The sequence below is a fragment of the Vidua chalybeata genome, chromosome 18 (genome assembly GCF_026979565.1).
Source record: "Vidua chalybeata isolate OUT-0048 chromosome 18, bVidCha1 merged haplotype, whole genome shotgun sequence".
Lineage (NCBI taxonomy): Eukaryota > Metazoa > Chordata > Aves > Passeriformes > Viduidae > Vidua > Vidua chalybeata.
Genome location: NC_071547.1, coordinates 4,885,481 through 4,903,173, shown reverse-complemented (window position 1 = coordinate 4,903,173; position 17,693 = coordinate 4,885,481). Strand labels below are relative to the sequence as shown.

The 17,693-nt window shown below is 55.5% G+C and overlaps 1 protein-coding gene across 2 annotated transcripts in view; it reads right to left on the bottom strand.

Moving 5' to 3' along the window:
* SEZ6L (seizure related 6 homolog like) overlaps positions 1-17,693 on the bottom strand; it is a 35,759-nt gene that overhangs the window by 10,768 nt on the left and 7,298 nt on the right. For both annotated transcript variants that reach the window (XM_053959603.1, XM_053959604.1), the window contains exons 2-3: positions 2,037-2,759; positions 1,276-1,409 (exon numbers count right to left, since the gene is read on the bottom strand). In XM_053959603.1, the coding sequence (XP_053815578.1) occupies positions 1,276-1,409; positions 2,037-2,759 (857 nt within the window). The remainder of the gene's footprint in view (positions 1-1,275; positions 1,410-2,036; positions 2,760-17,693) is intronic.

Below are 17,693 nucleotides of genomic sequence, written 5' to 3'. Positions count from 1 at the left end.
CCCAGGGTAAGAGGCAGCACCTCCCCGCTGCAGGAGCTGGGAATCAAATCCAAACCCCTCTTTGGGACCCCATACCCCACATCCCGGGTAATCCAGTGCCTTCCCTTTGGAATTCACCTCGGAGCCCCGAGGCCACGGTGCTGCAGCACAGGGCACTGCCAGCTGCAGATGAGGCCATGCTCCACCAGCACCGACCTGCTGTTGTGATTTAATTTGTCTGAAACGCTCCAAAGCATCAGCAAAGCAAAATGCAAAGCTTGTGGGGGTGGAGAGGCCAATTTTATGCTCCATTAAAACCTCAGCTCACAACAGAGTGAGGTCAGGAGTGGTGTCACCTGATGGATTATGGACAGAGGCGAATTTCCAGCAGAGCAGCCTGCCTTTAGCACCCTGTGGATCTGAGGAGACAGTTTTGTGTCCAGTTCCTTTTCCACTGCCATGGAGAAGTGGCTGAGCTGCTCAGACTCTCCAGTGCTCAATCTGCACTACTGTTGCTCCCAGGGCAACCTCCCCACCAGGGCTGGCAGCCACGGTGGCCTGGTGACCAGCCCCTGCCTGTGCCCACCAGGGGGACAGCAGGGACAACCCCGCTGGAACTCCAGCTCCTTTTAATGCACACTTTTAATTACACAAATTCAAAGCGAAGGCATTTAAATTGGATGCAAATGGTGACATGGAGAAACAAATGGTGTCAGGAAGAAAGGATTGCAGGCAGCATGGAGACCCTGGGCTGCTTTCACCTGGAGAGGGCTTGGAATGTGCAGAGGTCTCTGCCCTGCTTGCAGCCTCACCAGGCTGAGGGATGCTCATTTTGGGGGCAGCTGATGGTGCAATGGTGCACCCCTGCTCTGATGGATGGGCGTTTGCTGGGCACCTGCACCAGCCAGAGAAGGAACCTGGGCTGCCCTCCTGGGCTTCCTGCACCCTCAGAGCCACCCAAACCCCTCCCAGCAAATGCGGGGTGAAGAGGGCAAGGAGCTGGTGGCCCCATCCCACCAAATGCCTTTTTAACAACCTGCTGCCAGCGCCTCTTGGTTAAATTAATTGCGTGACATTTAAAGAGTTTGATCATCGCTGACATTCAGGATGTTCCAGCTCCCTCACTGAGTTCATTTATTACAAAGCCTCAGAAAAAAAAAAAAAATCTATTTTTTTCCCTGGAAAGGGCTATTTTTTCAAGTGAAGGTGCCCAGGGCAGAGGTGCCCAAGGCTTGGCATCATGTGCTACAGTGACCAGTGGGTCTGGCTGTGGGGACACCCCAAGGCACGGCTCACCTGGAGCTCGACGCCGTAGCCGGTGTAGACGGTGACGTTGTAGGTGCACTGCAGGTACCCGTGCAGGGGCAGCGGGGGGTAATCCGTGGAGTCGATGTAGCCCTCGGGGTCGTGGAAGCTCATGCTGCAGAGCACTGAGGGGACACACAGTGGGGTCACACCGAGGGCACTTCACTCCCACACCCCAAAACCCAGCACTGCAGTCCCTGCCCCACCAATGATCCCACGGAATTACAGAATCCCAGAGTGGTTTGGGTTGGAAGGGACACTAAAGCCCAACCCCTGCCATGGGCAGGGACACCTTCCACTACCCCAGGTTGCTCTAAGGTCCATCCAACCTGGCCTTGGACACTTCCAGGGACCCAGGGGCAGCCAGAGCTTCTCTGGGCAACCTCTGCCAGAGCCTCTCCACCCTTACAGGGAAGAATTTCTTCCCAATATCCCATCTAACCCTGCTCTCTGGCAGTGGGAAGCCATTCCCCCTTTCCTGACACTCCAGGCCCTTGTCTAAATTCCCTCTCCAGCTCTCTTGAAGACTCTTTAGGAACTGGAAGGAGCTCTAAGCTCTTCCTGGAGCCTTCTCCCAGCTCTCCCAGCCAGGACAAGTGTTTCATCCCTCCAGTCATAAAGTGCATGAAGAGCAGATTTTAGGCAGCCCCCAAACCCGGGTGGTATCCTGATTTTGGGGGGCTGCCTAAACACAGGTGTGCTGTGCTCCCCAGCAGTGCCACAGCCCCGTGCCCGTGCTCAGCTCAGCTCACCTGGGGTGGGCTCCGTGGTGGTGATGGTGGTGGTAACGATGGTGGACGTGGTGGTTTCCTGGCTCTCCTCCGGCGCAGAGCTGTGCGCGTCCCTCTCCGCACCGTTTATTGGGATAACGGCAGCGCCAGTGGGAGCTGAGGTCGGAGCCTCTCCAGCATCCCCCGTGCTGTCAGGGAAGGGCTGGGGCAGGGCTGGGGGCAGGGTGGAAGGGGAGATCTGCAGCGTGGGGCGGCTGGTGGTGGCCTGCTCCACCCAGGGCAGCTCTGGGGGGCTCTGCTCCGTGTCCAATGCTGGCACCCGCAGCCCTGGGGTGGCCGTGGGGAGCCTGGAGCTCCTTGGGCTGGCTGGGGAGGCAGTCCCGGGGGGACCTGCCAGGGTGGGCTTCAGCCTTGGGTGCTTCCTTCCCGTGTTTACTTGCTTTAGAGTCGGTGGCTTTTTCTTGACAGGGGAAGTTTGTTTGGCATCAGGTCTGGGGGCAGCGGTGGCCGTAGGCAGGAGTGGCGTGGTCTCCTCTGGGGCCGGCAGGAGGTTGAGGGCAGTGCCCTGCCCCAGCTCCCCAGCTCCAAGGTCTGAACCTACAGCATGCCCAAAATCCTCAGCTCCACCAGTCAAACCCGTGCCGTGCCCAATCTCTGCAGCTGCACCGCCCGTCTTCTCCAGGGATTCATCTGCAGCCAGAGGGTCCGGGCTGGCCGGCACCAGCACTGCCCCCGATCCGCTGTCTGCAAGAAACAGGGAAAAGTGGGACTTGGGCAAATCTGGGCATGAAATTAGACATTTTGTGTGCTGCTGGTGTGAAATCAGCCCCCTGGGAAGCTGTGGGAACACCCACCACTTCCCAAAGAAGGAACGACCGGCCCCCACAGCACAACACACCCGCCTCGGCACAGCCCCCTCAGGCACCACCGTGTTGGGCAAACCCAACCCAACATTTGTTGAGAACAGGGATGGGCAGGAAAGAGCCAGTGACCAAAGCCACCCTGCACCGCTCTGGCCAGGGGGTAATTGCATAAATACAGATTTATCCCCCACCGTGGGGTGACCGGGCTTTGATCCATGGGCTGGAATTCCCCGTGAGCTCTGTGAGATGCTGCCAAGAGCTCCGAGCGCCCGAGAGTCAACGCTTTCCATGGAAACAACAGTTGCCAGGGAAAGCACTTAATGCACGGCACTTAAAGACCATAATTCCAGCCCCTTCATGTCCCCTGGAGCCTGTGGAATGCAGGGTCTCTGTCCCTCTGTGGGCACAGGGGGTCTGCAATCCCCCAGCCCCACTGCTGGCCTGGGGCTGCCCAGGCACTGACTGAGCCCTAGAGCAGCTCGAGCTGCTGTGACGTGCCCGTGGTGGCAGCCAGGACGTGTGGCCACCACAGCACCAGCTCTCCACGGGATGGAGCAGCAGTCAGGGTTTCCTTCCCAAGCAGACTCCAGGTAAACCTCGGCTCACGTTGGTAGTGCAGGTGCTTTAAACAAAAGCACAACTCTTGGGTTGCATTTAACTTGATGTTTTCTGTTTCAAATTCTGCTAATTGAGGTAGGATTGGAATGGAAAGGGGGGGGGAAATGGAGCTTTTGTATGTGAATCCTGAAACACAGGGACACTGGGTGACACTGCCCAGGGGACCCGAGGGAGGGCACAAGCAGCCTGTGCAGAGGGACTGAGCAACGCTGAAAACCGATTTTGCTCCATCTTCTGGAAAATAGAAGCAGTTTCTGGCAAGAACCAAAGATAAGGAACACAACAGGGAAAGGCAAAAGCTGGCGCTAATTAGCCTGAAGGATGGAGCTGCCAAAACTCTGGCAGTCCCTACACTGCTCCTGGGTCCAGGAGAGTCCTTGGACACTCTGCTGGTGCCTGGGCTGGTCCTTTGCCCCTGGGACAGAGCTGTGCCTGCCCCAAGCCACTTCACCCTGTGCCACCACCCTGCTGCAGCCACCAGCGAACCTGTCCCGGCCCCAGGCCTTTGCCACAAGTTAAAGCATTAATTCCTTAATTAGCAAGTGGTTCAGCAAATCCATCACCGATTCCCTGAGCGCATTAGGAGACATTTCACACACATCATCTGCAACCATCAGCTTGTGTCAGCTCTGAATAATCTCCCCGCAGGAAGGCTGGGTGCCTCAGTATCCCCAGACTTCTGGAGGAGCAGACCAGGAGCTTCCACACCCTCTGCTTGTTTCTCGGTGCCTCTGCTTCCCTCTCCATCCCACCCTGGGCTGATCTCAGCCTCCATGGGCATCCTGCCATGGGCTGATGGGGGGGAATGTCCCCAAGGCCATGCCAGTGGTAGATCTCCTTCCCTGAGAAGTTTTGCAGGGCTCTCCAAGGTTCTTCTCTTCCTGTCCCACCCCAAGCCCGGGAGGAGCAGTCGGTGGTTGCTCTCCCATGGCCCAGGTGACAGTTTTAGGGCTCTGCAGCAAAAGGTTTTGTCCATGATGGGAGAAGATGGGGCTCTCAGACAGAGGGGAGGAAGCACTGCCCTGGGAGCGGGGGGGGCTCGCTGGCTGGTAGGACACAGTGGCACATTCTGGGATATTCTGGGACATTCTGGGACACTGGATCACAGCAGGACAGTCAAGAATCCTGAGTCCTTAAAGCCGACACGTTCTCAAAAACACCAACTCTGGATCCCGGGGTTATTTGTCATGTGAACCCTAATTCCTAATGGATTGTGCCTTTAAACCATATTTTATGCTTTTGGAAAGCTGTCTAATTCCTTATTAGATCCTTTGCCAGGATGCATTTACTCGATTCTGTCCTTAACAAAGCATGAAATAAAACACTCTGTAAAGCGACTCCTTAATGAGACACTAAACACGCTGCACTTTGTAAAGGGCAAATGCATTCCAGGGCGGCGGAGAGGGCGGAACACAGCCGGGCCGGAGCAGGGGAGGGGCAGGCACGGGGCATCCGGGATCAATAAGGGCTTATTCCACATTATCAGAAAGAGAACTGATTGTCGATCTCAGCTCCTGATTGATCGCCACCCCCAAAGCTGTGCTCCAGCACCTCCCTGGGCTGCCAGGCCCTGCTCCCTCCCCATGGGCCTCGGTGCTGCCCCACAGCACCCACGGACCCCACAGCCCCCACAGCACCCAGAGCCCCCACAGCCCCCACAGACCCCACAGCACCCACAGACCCCACAGCACCCACAGACCCCACAGCACCCAGAGCAGCCACAGCCCCTACAGCACCCACAGGCCCCACAGCACCCACAGACCCCACAGGCCCCACAGGCCCCTACAGACCCCACAGCCCCCACAGCCCCCACAGCACCCACAGCACCCACAGCCACCACAGCACCCACAGACCCCACAGCCCCCACAGCACCCACAGCACCCACAGCAACCACAGTTCCTACCGCCCCCACAACCCCTACAGTACCCACAGGCCCCACAGGCCCCACAGGCCCCACAGCCCCTACAGCACCCACAGGCCCCACAGCCCCCACAGCACCCACAGGCCCTACAGCCCCTACAGACCCCACAGCACCCACAGACCCCACAGGCCCCACAGGCCCCACAGGCCCTACAGTTCCTACAGCCCCCACAGCCCCCTGCCCACTCAGCCCCCTGCCCACCCATTCCTGCCTGGAGCCCATTTGGGAAGCAGAACTGAGTATCCCCATCCTTAAGGAAGGATTGCAGTGGGTTTCCACGTTTGCAGGGCCAGGGTGGGATTTAGTGGGATCCTTTCCACACTGATCTGAATTCCAACAGCCATTCCACCACCCCCAAGGCCCATGGCGTGATCATGGTCACACAGGACCCTCCCCAGCTGCCAAAACCCATCCTGCTCTGCGCAGGTGATCAATCTGGAGCTGCTGGAATAGCCATGGTCACGTTTGACCTCGATCTAACCTGGAGGAAATAAACACTATTGAGATGCACAAGGGATTTATCTTGTGCCTCGATCAGGACCTCTCTGAGGGCAGTTTGGCACTGGAAAGCCTTCTCCAAATCCATGGAAACCTCCTTGGTGGCCCTGCAGCCCTGGCTACCCCCGAGTGTGGCACGGGGGGCTCTGTGCTCTGCACAGCAGCTGCTCCTGCAGGCTGGGCCAGGCAGGGCCAGGACAGTTTGGAGCACAAAGTGACCTTAACACAGAAGGACAGCTCGTCTCCAGGACTATTCTGGGCCGTGCCTGGGTGTGTGCAAACACTGCAGGAAGCTGCACTCCAGGGAGGATGTCTCCAACCAGCCTCAGCCCCCACATGTTATACTTAGCCAAGGCGGAAGCGCCGGTGCCGAGCCTGGGCTGTGTGTGGGAGCTGGCAGCGGGGCACAGCCCCATCCCAGGGCTGGGGTGGTGGCACCAGCCTCTGGAGAGGCAGCAGAACAGGAGGGGTGGCAGGGAAGCAGCTCCCAGAGCATCTCCTCTCGCCCAGACACGGCACTGGGTGTTGGCAGGGCACCAAGCACCCGCCCACCCGAGCAGCAACAGCTCAGAGGCACCAAAATCCTCCTCCCCAGCCCCAAAGCTTCGTCCCCATGTGAGAGGGTCCCCAGAATCCTCCTCCCCGGCCCCAAAGCTTCGTCCCCGTGCGAGGGGGTCCCCAAAATCCTCCTCCCCAGCCCCAAAGCTTCATCCCCATGCGAGAGGGTGCCCGGGGCCCCCAGCCTGGCCCGCGTCCCGTGGGCAGCCGTGGCCAGCAGGCAGCTGCTGCTCCAGAGGTGCCGTGGCACCAGAACCTGATTGCCAAGATACCTCAGCCAGAGGGGTTTAGAGGAATTAGAGAGCTGCAAATGCCTGATAAAAGGATGCTGGAATAATCACAAAGGCCTCGTTTTGCTGCTGTGCTCCTGAAAGAGCCAAGGCGGGAGTAGCCCTATCACAGCTCCCGTTCCTAATGCCGATGGTATTGCCGTGAGCACTCGCTCCAGGGAGGGCAGCAGGATTGCTCCAGCTCAGGAATCACTGTCCAGAAGGGCTTAGGATCTGATTGTAGCAGAAATGAATAAAGCTGATCCAGGCACTATTAGTGGTGGTGTTCAGCTCTGCCTGTGTGACGGGCTCAGGCGCATTCAGGGGTGCTGGGCTGGGCTGATCCTGCCCAGAGATGCTGCTGGCATCATATCCAAGCCCTCGTGGGCAGCTGGGATTTATCCTGCACTGCACAGCACCCTCTGCCCACAGGCTGAGCCCCTGGAGTTCCCCCTTCCCGCATAGTCGATACAGGAGGGTTGGCAGGAGCTGCTGTGCACCTCTGTGGAGGAACGGGATCACTCCTGCTGGGGATGAGTTCATCCAGATCTTGGATAACACAGGGAGGTCGAGGCCAGGTCCTGGTGCAATCCTTCATCACCGGGGGGCTGGGGGGCGAGAAGGGGCACCCTGGGCACCCTCTGCCCTCCCACCTCTTCCCATGCCGACCTCCAGCTTGTGCAACATCCTCAGGGAGGAAAACAGAGGGTTTGGGTGGGAAGGGGCATCTGAGAAAAAGCAGGCTGTGTCCATGAAAACACTTGGCTGTGATTTGTTTGGTTTCAGATTTTAAAAGCTTTTGGCCTTGAATCTTGAAGAGCAGAAAAGCCTTAATTGAAACAATCTTTCATTTCCCAAATGTCCCCGCAGGCGGATGCAGCCTCTGCCTCCAAGCAGGAGATGCGAATCCCAGCTTTTCCTACAGTTACAGCTTCAGTAGATCAAGTTTTTCCAACAGGAAAGAAAAAAAAAAAAAAAACCAAAAAAAAAACCACCAAAAACGTTTTCCTCAAGAGCATCCCGTCAGCTCCCCCTCTAAGCAAATAAAACCGTGGCAATCCGATCTGGGTGAGTCATCCCCGTGGGAGCTCCGGGAAGCGCAGCCGGAGCAGGGGCTGCCCGCGGCACCGCGAGTTTCGGAGCCGCTCTCCTGGCGAAGGTGAGACGGGGACGGGAGGGTGTGCATGGATTGCAGCCGAACATTCCCGTTGCTGTTGGAGAAAACAGACAGCTGCTCTCCTCTCTGGCACAAGGATGAAGGAGAGGTGCCTGTCCCAGTGAGGGTGACAGCCTGGAAATGCTGGGAGCCTCCAGACCCCAGTGGGAAACCCTGGACTGTTGCATGGAGTAATTAATGGGAGATAATCCAGAAGAAAAAAGATGCCCAGGTTTTGCTCAGGAAGACAATGCAGCAGAGGCCAAGAAAGTTTGGAGCTGCTTTCCTCCCACTCCAGGGGACACCTGGCTGTCCCTTCTGGGCTGTCCCTTTGTGCCACATCCTCTGCAGGGCAGGTGTGACCAACACCTTGTTGATTTGACGCCGCTCTGAACTCGGGCTGGGATGCAGCTGGGATTCCTGGGGCACAAAGAGGTCAGGACACTTTTCTTTCCATTCCCATGAATTTCCCAATGCCACAGAGACTCCGCTGGCCCTGGGGAGTTTCGCATCCACTTTAAAATGCTGTTAAATTGCCCATGTGCAGGGGTTTATTTATGCTCATAGGACTGTGGTCTGAATATTTCATTTTAAAATTTACATCTGTGTCACTCGAGATGCTCAAATAAGGTTGCCATGGAAACCCCTCATTACTGGGTGAGGATGCTGGAAGTGGTGCCCAGCCCGAGGAGCCGTGGCCGGGAAGGACCAGGCTCTGCTCCTGCTGCCCATCCAGCTCCCGCTCCCAGCAGCAAACCTATCTCTGCTGGGAAGGGCAGAGAGGAGAGAATCATGGAATCACCAAATCCTGGAATGGTTTGAGCTGGAAGGGACCTCAAACATCACCTCATCCACCCCCTGTGCCATGGCAGGGACACCAACCACTAAACTGAGTCGCTCTAAGCCCCATCCAGCCTGGCCCTGGGCACTTCCAGGGATGGAAGGGAGGTTTTTCACCAGCTCCTGAGGGAGCCGAGCGGATCAGGGACCTGCTGTGCTGGCCAGGGACACAGAGTTGGGACATGGTCCCGGGGACACCAGACACCCACACCCACACTTGGTCCCAGCCCTGGGATGAGAGGGGGAAATCCCCCTGAACTGGCCCTGGGTGAGAAGGTTCCTGGTCCAGGTGGGAGCTGGGGGTTTGGGCTCCACATGGGGACTGCTGCAGCTGGGGGCAATATTCCAACAGCCAAACCCTCCTGGAAACCTGCTGTAGTGGCAAATCCATCCCGTTTGTGCCTGACTGGAGAATCCACGCTGCCTGTGCCTGGCTCGCTGGGCTCGGGAGCAAGGACACCACAAGGAATACGAGAATTAAACTCACAAACCTCTCCCCCCTCTCCCGCTGCTCCCGAGGAGCTGTAACTGCTCTAACAATCCACGCAGCCCTGACAGATGCCGGGAAATTACACACTTCTCTGAGCTAGGAGGAAAATGGATTTTCCTCCCCACTGCTGCTTCATGGAGCTGGAATCAATGAGACTTTGACTCCCAGGCGTCTGTTCTGGCCACGCCAGCTCTGCACGGGCACCTGTGGCTTTGGGGGACCTGCCCATGGTGCCCTGGCTCCACAGATTGTGTGTCCCCAACCCTGGCACCCTTCACTGCAGCATCACCCCCAGCATGGCCCAAATCCCCAGGGATGAGCCCAGCTCTCGCTGGGAGTTGCCCAGCTCCTTCCCGAAGGAATGTGGGAGGAGCAGCAGCAGCTAAGGAGGAAGAGGAATTGAAGAGGCTCGTGCAATTATGGAGGATTCAGGAGATTTGCAGCGTGGAAGTGATACAACCTGTCCCGTGCTGGCTGGATCCCCACCTCATGGGGGAAGGAATTATCCTGATATTCCTGACTGGTAGGGACCCGGGAGCAGGGGAGCAAAGCCATTAGAAAGAGAGGAACTTTGATGCAGTTGATAATCTGAGTTTATCACAGGGTTTTATGATATCAAGTGTAAAAAAGACACATTTGTGCCTTGTGGCAGGCAGACAGACCCAGCTGAAAGGAATTAGCAGGCTGGGTTCAAGGGGGAATTAATTTTTTTTTTTAATTCATTGGGAAAGAACTTTAAAGATCATCCAGTCCCACCTGCCATGGGCAGGGACACCTTCCACTGTCCCAGGTTACTCCAAGCCCCATGCAACCTGGCCTGGGACACTTCCAGGGATGGGGCAGCCAGAGGAATGAATTAGCAGAAGAAGATCCCTCCTGTGCCTCTCCTGGGCTCCCCAGCTGGAATGTTCACTCCTCAGGGCCCACCTGGGGAGAGGAAATCGAGTGTTTTGGCAGCTTTTCAGGCTAAAAATTGAAGAGGGGGAAGAGAAGCTCCTTCTTTCTTCGCCAATCATCCAGCCCAGCCGTCTACATCAGGGCATAAAATTAAATGGGTTCCTAAAGAGAGAGTATATTTAGCTACAAAACCCCGTTCTAGTCAGCTCACTGCAGCTAAAATAATTAATCTCCCATCACTGTTAAGATGCAGCGGAGCAGATCTGGAGGAGCGAGTGCTGGGATTAACTCTTTGGGAGCAGGTCAGCCCTGTGAGAGCAGCTCCTGCTGCCATGCCAAGGGAGATCCTGGGAGCTCCTGGGGACTCCTGGGGGTGCTGCCTGGCTGTGTCCCCTGCCATGCCAGCGCTCTCAATGCCAGTGCTGCACCAGCCAAGGGCTTGGCAGGGGTGCTGGGCCCTGGCACTGCCTCTGGGGTGACGGAGGGGACCCAGGAAGGATGCAGGAGCCCTGGCAGGGATGCAGGAGTGGATTCAGCCAAACCCTGCTCCTGGGCACACTGAGAAGCACTTTCTGGATACACAGCCCTGAAACATCTGCAGAGACAAAGTTTAGTCTGCTTACAATCGCTGACTGTTCCTGTGTCTGGCCACAAAACATTCCCAGGCAGTCACATCCATGGAATATGTGACTATTCCCAGCCTCCTCTGTTGTCCCAGCTGTCTGCAGAGCTCGGTTTGACTGGGTTTCCACTCCAGCACTGGAAACACGAGGTGACAATGTGACATTTGAGGTGCAGGTGAGCAGAGCAGCATCACAGCCCGGCTCTCCCTGGCTGGGGCAGCCGCAGGATTCAGCTCCTGCCTGAGCTCCCCCTGCAGCAGCTGGGGGAGAGCTGAGCTGCCTCTGCTAAATCTGTTTGGCAGCTCTTTATATTTCTTTCACAGGATGGAACAGGAATCACAGCATGGCTCCAGTCCAGACTGCCGAGAGAGGAGCAGGGACTGGCAGCACCTCGGGGGTGTCACTTGTCCCCCGTGGCCTCAGCACGTGGCTGCTCTCCTCGGTGGGTTTGTCCAGGGATATCACAGAAGAGTTTGTGGGGTTTTTTTGAGTGCCCTAAAAGCTGCCTTGGGGCATCTCAAGGCAGGATTTGAAGCCCCTCAAGTCTTGGCCACCTTGCCAAGGTGGAGAGGTGCCTCAGAGCAATGAGGGTGGCACAGGTGACATCTGGCACAGGGCACTCACGGGGTTTTCTGCTCTCCCCATGGACTCCTCGGGGCTGTTCCCACCAAAGGATGCAGCTGCTGGGATCACACAGAGGCAGTGGAGCTGGAGCTGCTCAGGATGAAGGAATGGAGCAATCTGGGGATTCCCCAGGCTGTGCCTCAGTCCCCTGCACATCCCAGCTGGGCCCATTTTTCCTTCCTGGTGACCAGGTGGGGTCAGGACAGGCACTGGGATTAGTGTGTCCCAGCTTGCAGGGGGAATCTTCTTTCCAGGCAATGATTGTCTTTGCATTTTCTCCCTTCAGATTTCACATTTGCTCACTACTGATTGTGCAATGCCAGTCATTCCCTTTCCTATTACTACCTTTTTTAGGGGTTTTAGAAGATTTTCAACCCCAAAATGTGTGTTTTCATGTTCCCTCTGTATTGTAAAAAAAGGCAACCCCGGATGGGAAGAAATGATGATGTCATACAGCTGAAGGATAGCTTTATTAAAACTATACTATATTACATTAATATACTATTTAAAGTATATAATATATATATTAATATACTATGCTATTCTACATACTTCTTATTTACCTACCTAACTCAAACTCCTGACTCTGCTGAGAGCCCGAGCCACAGCTGGACCCAGTTGGTCACTGAACCCAAACAACCTTCACCAGAATCCAACCCAGCAATCACTTCAGATAAACAATCTCCACACCACATTCCACATGGGGAAAACCAAGGAGCAGAGATAAAGCTTGTTTTCTCTGCTTCTCTCTGTGCTTCTCCTGAGAGACAGAATTATGTCTCTCTGTCCAGGGAATGTGAATGTCACACCCTCTGGGCTAGCTCCTGAAGGATCAGGGGTGAGGCTACAACCTGGTTTGCTGGTGTGACAGCTCATCCACTTTCTGTGATCCCAGCCTTAAGGAACTTAATTAGTTTGTGGTCTGCTTGGTCATATTTTGGGGTAAGCTCTGACAAATCAACCTCTTTTTGTGGAATTGCTGCAAGAATCCCTTTTTTTCTGCAATCCCTTCTGCTGCTTTATCAGCAAAGCGATTTCCCAGTTCTGGAGTGGTTTTCCCTTTTTTGGCCACGTAGGAGCCGTGCAGGAACTGGTGCTGCCTGGTGCCCTTGAAAAGACCCTGCTGCCTGCTCTGAAAGGATGCAGCTCCGGTGCCTAATGACTCCTGACAGCTCGGGAAGGGCCCTGCTGCTGGCAATGGGGGAGGCAGGGCCAGGGAGGGTTACTGATGGCTGTGGTTATTACAGTTATTGGGCTCCATCGATCAGGGCTGTGCACCGAGGCTGGCAGGAACTGGGGCACAGCCCAGCACTCCCTGTTCCCATTCCTGTTGCCAGCCCCACGGGCCCTGGCACAGCTGGGAACTGCCCGGGATGGCTGAGAGATGGGGCACGCTGGGCTCCCACATGCTCCTCCACAGCCTGGAGTGGTGCCAGATGTGAGCAGAGAACTGCAGAATCCAGAATGGTTTGGGTTGGATGGATCCTAAATCCATCTGGTTCCTGCCCGTGCTGTGGGCAGGGACGCCTTGCAGACACCAAGCCCCATCCAGCCTGGCCCTGGTGCAGGCTGTCACCCCCTCAAGTCCTTGGTTTTCCCTTCTAAAAAAGCAATATCCTGCATTTCTTATGCATTTCAATATCCTGCATGCTGGATCCTTTTTAAGTCAGGCCAGTTTGGGGGGTGGCAGCAGAGGAGCTCCACTGGCACATCTTGCCACCAGCTCCAAATGGGAACTGCAACCCCCAGCATATCCCCATGTCCAGCCCTCAGATGTGCCCCTGCACTGGCTCACTCCTTCAGAAACAAACTCCTTTTCAGACAAGATATGGCTGAAATTCAATTTTTAGCTGTTTAAAATTTTTCTCACTGAAACCAGAGTCGTGCCAGGAGGCAGAGCAGCACTTTGGGGCTGGCACAGGCTTCACCCCCCTCCGTGTCCCAGCCCACCCTGAGCCCACCCCTGGGCTGCTGCTGGTGCTGCTCAGCCCTCACCTCATTCCCAGTGACACTGGTTTTTATATAATTAATTGTCAGCTCTATCAGCCATCAGTGATTTGTGTTTTAAAGATGGCCTGGCAGAACTAATTCCATCGCTGCACGATGCTGTGCTGGATGATGATAACCCATGTACAGCTTCTCCCACGGAGCCTCATGATGAGCTGCTGCACTTTATTTTAATTAATACAGATAGCAAATATATTTTCATTAGCCATCAGAATGTCAGGAGAGAAGCAGGGTCCTTCTGCATGGTGAGCAGCAGCTTTGGTCCTGGGTGCAGTGTCCAGCCTGGTCCTGGTGCCCAGCCCTGCTGGGTCTGCTGCTCCAGCCACCTCCACATCCTCCTGCATCCCTCCTCATCCTCCTGCATCACTCCTCATCCATCTGCATCCTTCCTCATCCTCCTGCATCCACGTGCTCCCACACAGCACCAGCTGGGCAGGCACAGGGCAGATTTTCCTCCCAGTGCAGTATGGGTGGTACCATCAACCCCTGAAAACCATTTTTTTTGGGCAGGATTCAAAGCTGATTTAGCCCCGCTGCTCCATGCTCTCATGCAAAGCTCTCCTCCCTCTCCAGCACAGGAGGACACACAATTATCAGGCACGTTCATAATTTCTCAGATTTAGAACAATTAAGCTGGCTCCCTGGCACTTCTGACGAAAGCAGCTCCTTGTTCCCTGGGGAAGGAACAGCCTTCCTTGACCTCTGCTCTATTATTCTGTTTGATTGATCTGGATTCTATCAGAAAGGATAATGACAGGCTGTGGTAGGGGGGGTGCAGGAACACTGGGAACAGAGGGGACAACGCTTTGCCGAGGGCTGCTGTGCCCAGCTGATGATTCTGATGGGCTGTGGGACACCCGGACCCCTCTCTGTGCCCAGTGCGGCACATACAAAATCCCTGGATTCCCCAAAACTGAGGACTAGAAAGCTAAAAGGATATCATAAACAAGCAAAGAGGATTTGGAGGCCAGCAGAAGGGACCTGCTCCGTAGGGAATGTCCCTCCTGTGTCACCTGCCCTGGTGGGGGATGTGTCACCTTCCCTGTGCCTATGGGGTGTTGTTGCCGCCGCCTTCACCTTGGGAACAGCTCCAAGGATGCTGATGGAAAGGCATCTCCCTTGTAAGGCACTGGGCAATGTCACCTTCCTCTACCCCCAAAAATTCCCTAAACATCAAAATCAGAAACCCACACATGGAAGGGATGGGCTGGTTGTTCCTGAAGCACAGCTGGGTTAAGAGAAAGCCCTTAAATGTCAGCCCTGGAGGGTGGTTTGTACCCCCAGCTCTGCCTCAGGAGGGTGTTCTGGGGAGGAGCTGGACTTTGCAGAGCATTGTACTTTCTCGTGGGCAGCTCTTTGGTCTCCTGTCGCTGCTGGTTGGGCAGATTTCCTCCTGGTGTTGTTTTTGACCCACCCTGGTGATGGGGAAATGTGGTGAGGAAGGACCTGGCTCTTCTCCCCAGCAGGTAATGAATTGGCCAGTTACACAAAGGCGTGTGTCACCCTCCTGGGACGAGGGGTTTGTCACTGCTGCCATTGTTTATGTTCCTGGAGGGTAATCGGAATTTTTAATGTCCTTTTGATAGCAGTGTAGTGTGATTAAAACAGGCACATCTGAGACATAAATCTGGGTTTAAGCACTGCCTTTTTGACACACAATGTTGAGCACTCAGGGATCAGGCTGAAGGGTTCCTGCGCTGTGCCACCACCACCTGCCTCTGGCAAACCACCCTGGATATCACCCTGAAGGGACAGTCACATCCTGTGCTGGGCAGGACCCCCGAGGGGCAGTAGAGCCTGGAGCAGCAACTGGACGGAGGCAGGAGGCCCCAGACTGGGGCTGTTGGCTCAGGATAAACAGCTGATTTCCTAGGAGCAGCAGGAGCAGCAGTAGGTCAATGTAAACTTGTAACAGGGATTTTCCACGAGAGAAAGCTGTGGATGGCGCTGGGGTACTGAGGAAGGAATTTTCAGAGTTGACCCCCTGTTTGAGGTGACTGACTCTGGGCAGGCTCCTGTCCCTGCTTATCACTCGGGCTTCTCGTTTGGAGCAGAGAGGTAACACTGTAGAATTTAAGAAAGACTTTGCTCCTGAGGCCAGCTCGGTGCATGTGGAGTGGAAATGTGGAAAAATCCAACCTTCCCCATTGAAGCTTGAGCGGATACCTGAGCCACTGAAAGAGATGATGTTTGTGTGACTCAGTTCAGGTTGTGCCCGTGGGGGACAATGTCCTCATGGGGACAATGGGTCAGGATCGCCCTGTGGATGCAGGGCTGGAGCCCCTCTGCCAAGGAGCCAGGATGGGAGAGCCGGGGATGCTCACCTGGAGAAGAGAAGGCTCCAGGGAGAGCTCAGAGCCCCTTCCAGTGCCTAAAGGGGCTCCAGGAGAGCTGGAGAGGGACTGGGGACAAGGCACGGAGTGACAGGACACAGGGAATGGCTTCCCTCTGTCAGAGAGCAGGGATGGATGGGATACTGGGAAGGAAATGCTTCCCTGGGAGGGTGGTGGTGCCCTGGCTCAGGTTGCCCAGAGAAGCTGTGGCTGTCCCTGGATCCCTGGAAGTGTCCAAGGCCCGGTTGGACAGGCACAAAGCAGCCTGGGATAGTGGAAGGTGCCCCTGCCTGGGGACACGGGGTGGAAAAAATGAGTTTTAATGTACCTTCCAACCCAAACTATTCCATGATTCCACGCTGAGCTCTAGCAGAGCTGCTCAGGATATGTGGGATGGGTCCGAGGGAGGAGACCTGGGGGTCCTGCTGGGACCAGAGCCCGCTGATGCTGGGGAACAGCTGCAGGGCAGGCCCCTTCCCCTTCCCTTTCCCGGCTGGCAGCAGATGAGCTGGTGGAGGAACGGAACCACCTTCGAATTCAGATGTTGTTTGCAGTGGGAAAAGTGAAAAGCTCTTCCCCTGGGGAGCGGGCTGCAGCGGCAAGAACTCTTCTTTTGCTGCACCCTTCCCTTCCTACCTTTCCTAATGAATTCCAAGAAAGCCTCAATGCATTCCTAAATGGGAACACAGCCTGTGTCCTTCACAGTCATCTCCCACAACAAAGCCAGCCATCTCGCTGCTGGCAGCCACCGGCTCCTCTGCGAGCTGGAAACAAAAGCTGAAAAGGAGCCTTTCTAGTTGTGATTAGAAAGCTTGAGAAGTTTGGCTTTTACTGGTTATTGCCTCACTGATTTCATCTCTGTGGCAGCTCTGAACCCCTCAAGGGACAGCAGAGCAGCCCCAGTCCCTCGCCAGGCGACTGCACCGATCCCGCTGTGGGAGCCGAGAGCCCGGCAGAAGCGGGAATTGGGGATCTCTGTGCCTTTAGGGCGCTGTGCTGGCTTTGGACACGGGTTTGTGTTCGCTGCCTGAGGAAGGAGCAGCGCCGTGGCCGAGCAGGTGCCAGAGCTCAGCTTCCCCAGGAAAGCACCGCGGCACCAGCGGCATCCCCCTGTTCCTGAGGACATCCCTGATCCCTATGCCCAAATGGCCCCAAAAATGCCAGTTATTGTCCCAAATCCATCCCTCAGTCACATCCAACCCGGGGGGACACAGGTGCTCACCCCTCCCAGGACACGCAGCCTTCCGGGGCTCCTCCAGCCAGTGAGGCGTGCAGAGGAACGGAATTAAATTATTCCTTTTTTTTTTTTTTTTTTCTTCTAAAAAGGAATAGATGAGGAAGAGCGATTATCGGGGAGATTTCTTCGGGGGAAATTCTGGCACAAAGACAAACTGCAATATCTCAGCGCAGGCTGGGCGCTGAGTCTTGGATAAAAATAAAGCAGGAGGCGGCAGCACCTTCCCGATGACATTAACTCCATTCATCTCCCGCTGCCGCCGCCGCCAGCGTGCTCAGGCATTAGGAGTTACGTTTTCCTCCACTATTTCTCAAATATATTTATGCTGGGAGATGTTTGTGGAGGTACATCCTGTGCCTGGGGCAGAGGATTAATTCCAAACTGTCACCTCGCTTTTTGATGGGTTTGTAAATTCTGTTCTGTTGATTTGCACTCGCAGTAAATTGATAAAATCCTCTTTCCAAAAACCTAATTCACCATTTAGGGCTCACCAGGGTTTTAGACCTCATTGGCTCACATATTTATGTAAATGCAGTGTCCAGCAGCAATTTAAAAACTGCTGCGTGGATAATGTGGATGGATAAGGAGTGAAGGGAGACACATTGTCTGGTGGGGGCTGTGCGCCCTGGAAAAGAGCCTTTCCTTGCCTTGGGGCCCCGGATTTTGGGGTGGCTTTGTTGTGGGTGGCTGCTTTGCTCTAGAATCTGGTCCCTGCACCAGAACAGCTTAAGCCTGACAATGCTG